This window comes from Trypanosoma cruzi, genomic scaffold (genome assembly GCF_000209065.1).
Source record: "Trypanosoma cruzi strain CL Brener 1047053516671 genomic scaffold, whole genome shotgun sequence".
Lineage (NCBI taxonomy): Eukaryota > Euglenozoa > Kinetoplastea > Trypanosomatida > Trypanosomatidae > Trypanosoma > Trypanosoma cruzi.
The window spans coordinates 68,404-69,789 of record NW_001849451.1 but is presented as its reverse complement, the minus strand read 5'-3'; the positions used below and the strand labels follow the sequence as shown (position 1 = coordinate 69,789).

The window sequence follows — 1,386 nt, the reverse complement described above, 5'->3', positions numbered from 1 at the left end:
CTTCTTGTTGCGTGTGCGGCTGCTGCTGCGGTGGTGGCCGCGTGAGAGTGAGTGAGAGAGAGCCGTGCACCGCCCGCACACACACTCGTCCTCTCTCTCTCTGTGTGTGTCCCCTTGCATGGACTCTCGCCCTCACCTCACCCCACGAAGCACACACATAATGTGCCCATTGTATATATTCATGCACACCCATGCAGGCCCGTTGGTGCTCTCTTTTGCACGACACGCACCGCTGCCGTCCTGCCTGGCTGCATGGGCGGAGCACCGTAACTGTTTTGTTTTTATTGCATTGAGTGGGCGACCTCTCTCTCTCTCTCTCCCTGTGTGTGTGTTTTGCTTTACGGGAGCAATGAGAGTGTGTGCGCTGGTTGTCCCACGATTCGGCTTTTTGTTTTGTTGTTTTACTTGTGTTGTGGTTGGTGCGCCCATTACCTTTTTTTATTATCGATTATTGGTTTGCTTAGAATGTGGACGCATGATTTTCTATTTTTATTTTATTTTTTCTTTTTCTTTGAGATATTGTCAGTGTTTCTTATTCTTTTCAAACCATGGAGTGCCTTCCTTAACGTACGGCATGTGTCAGTTGGTCCACGTCACCAGGAACCAAAGGAGTGCGGCGGGCAGCAGCAGCAGTATAAGGCGGTATGGCACGTGAAACCGCACAAAATGACGGACAAGCAGATTTGCCTGTTGCCGAGGCAGGACACAGACGCGGTCCGAAGATCAGTGCGGAGCACAACCGATTCCAGAGGATGAGGGTGCGGCGCCGCCACGCCGCGAAGATATCGCCAGCTTGGGCTGGATGAAGCCCCAAGTTTTTCCACACGGACTTCCAGAAGCGTAGTGAAGCCACGGCGTAAGGCTTGATTTTGTTCCTCCCTTTTCGGATGAATTCTGTGAAATGCAGCATTTTTCCGGGAGAGGCAATGTGTGTGCTTTTTATGCTACTTCTGCGGCGGACTCGGCTTGTTCCATTTTGTTTGTCCAGATTGTTTTGGGCTGTCACGGCTGCCGCGCGGGATATGGCGCTCAGCTGCTCGTAAGATACCACTGCGAATATCCAACCATGCGGACGCGGCGGCAAGAAGTGTTTCACTCGACGAGGTGAAAGCAGGCCAATCCGCTTCACGCAGGGCAAAAGTGGCTTTCTCCCGCCGAGGCAGCGTGTTGGCTATTCGCGGAATGCCATCTTCCATCCCCACCGAGTAAGATATTAAGCAGTGGTCCGAATCCATGTAGAGAGTGGACTGCCAGTGGGAGATGCGCAGGGCGCGGTACGCAGTCACGTCAGGGGACGAGGCATTACGATGTGTGATCCGTGTTGCCTGCGCCGGGTCATTTGCCAGCCCAAAATTCATATCAATTAAAATAGCAACAAAGTTCTCT

At 52.5% G+C, this 1,386-nt stretch overlaps 1 protein-coding gene across 1 annotated transcript, besides 1 other annotated feature; it reads left to right on the top strand.

The window, feature by feature from the left end:
* Positions 1-1,386: a sequence feature (areas not merged during assembly with more than two copies in the genome that could not be assigned to a particular haplotype).
* Tc00.1047053508123.10 (hypothetical protein, conserved) lies at positions 119-655 on the top strand (the record flags this gene model as incomplete). Its single annotated transcript, XM_797196.1, has 1 exon — positions 119-655. One exon carries the CDS (start codon positions 119-121, stop codon positions 653-655), a length of 537 nt encoding a protein of 178 aa, XP_802289.1.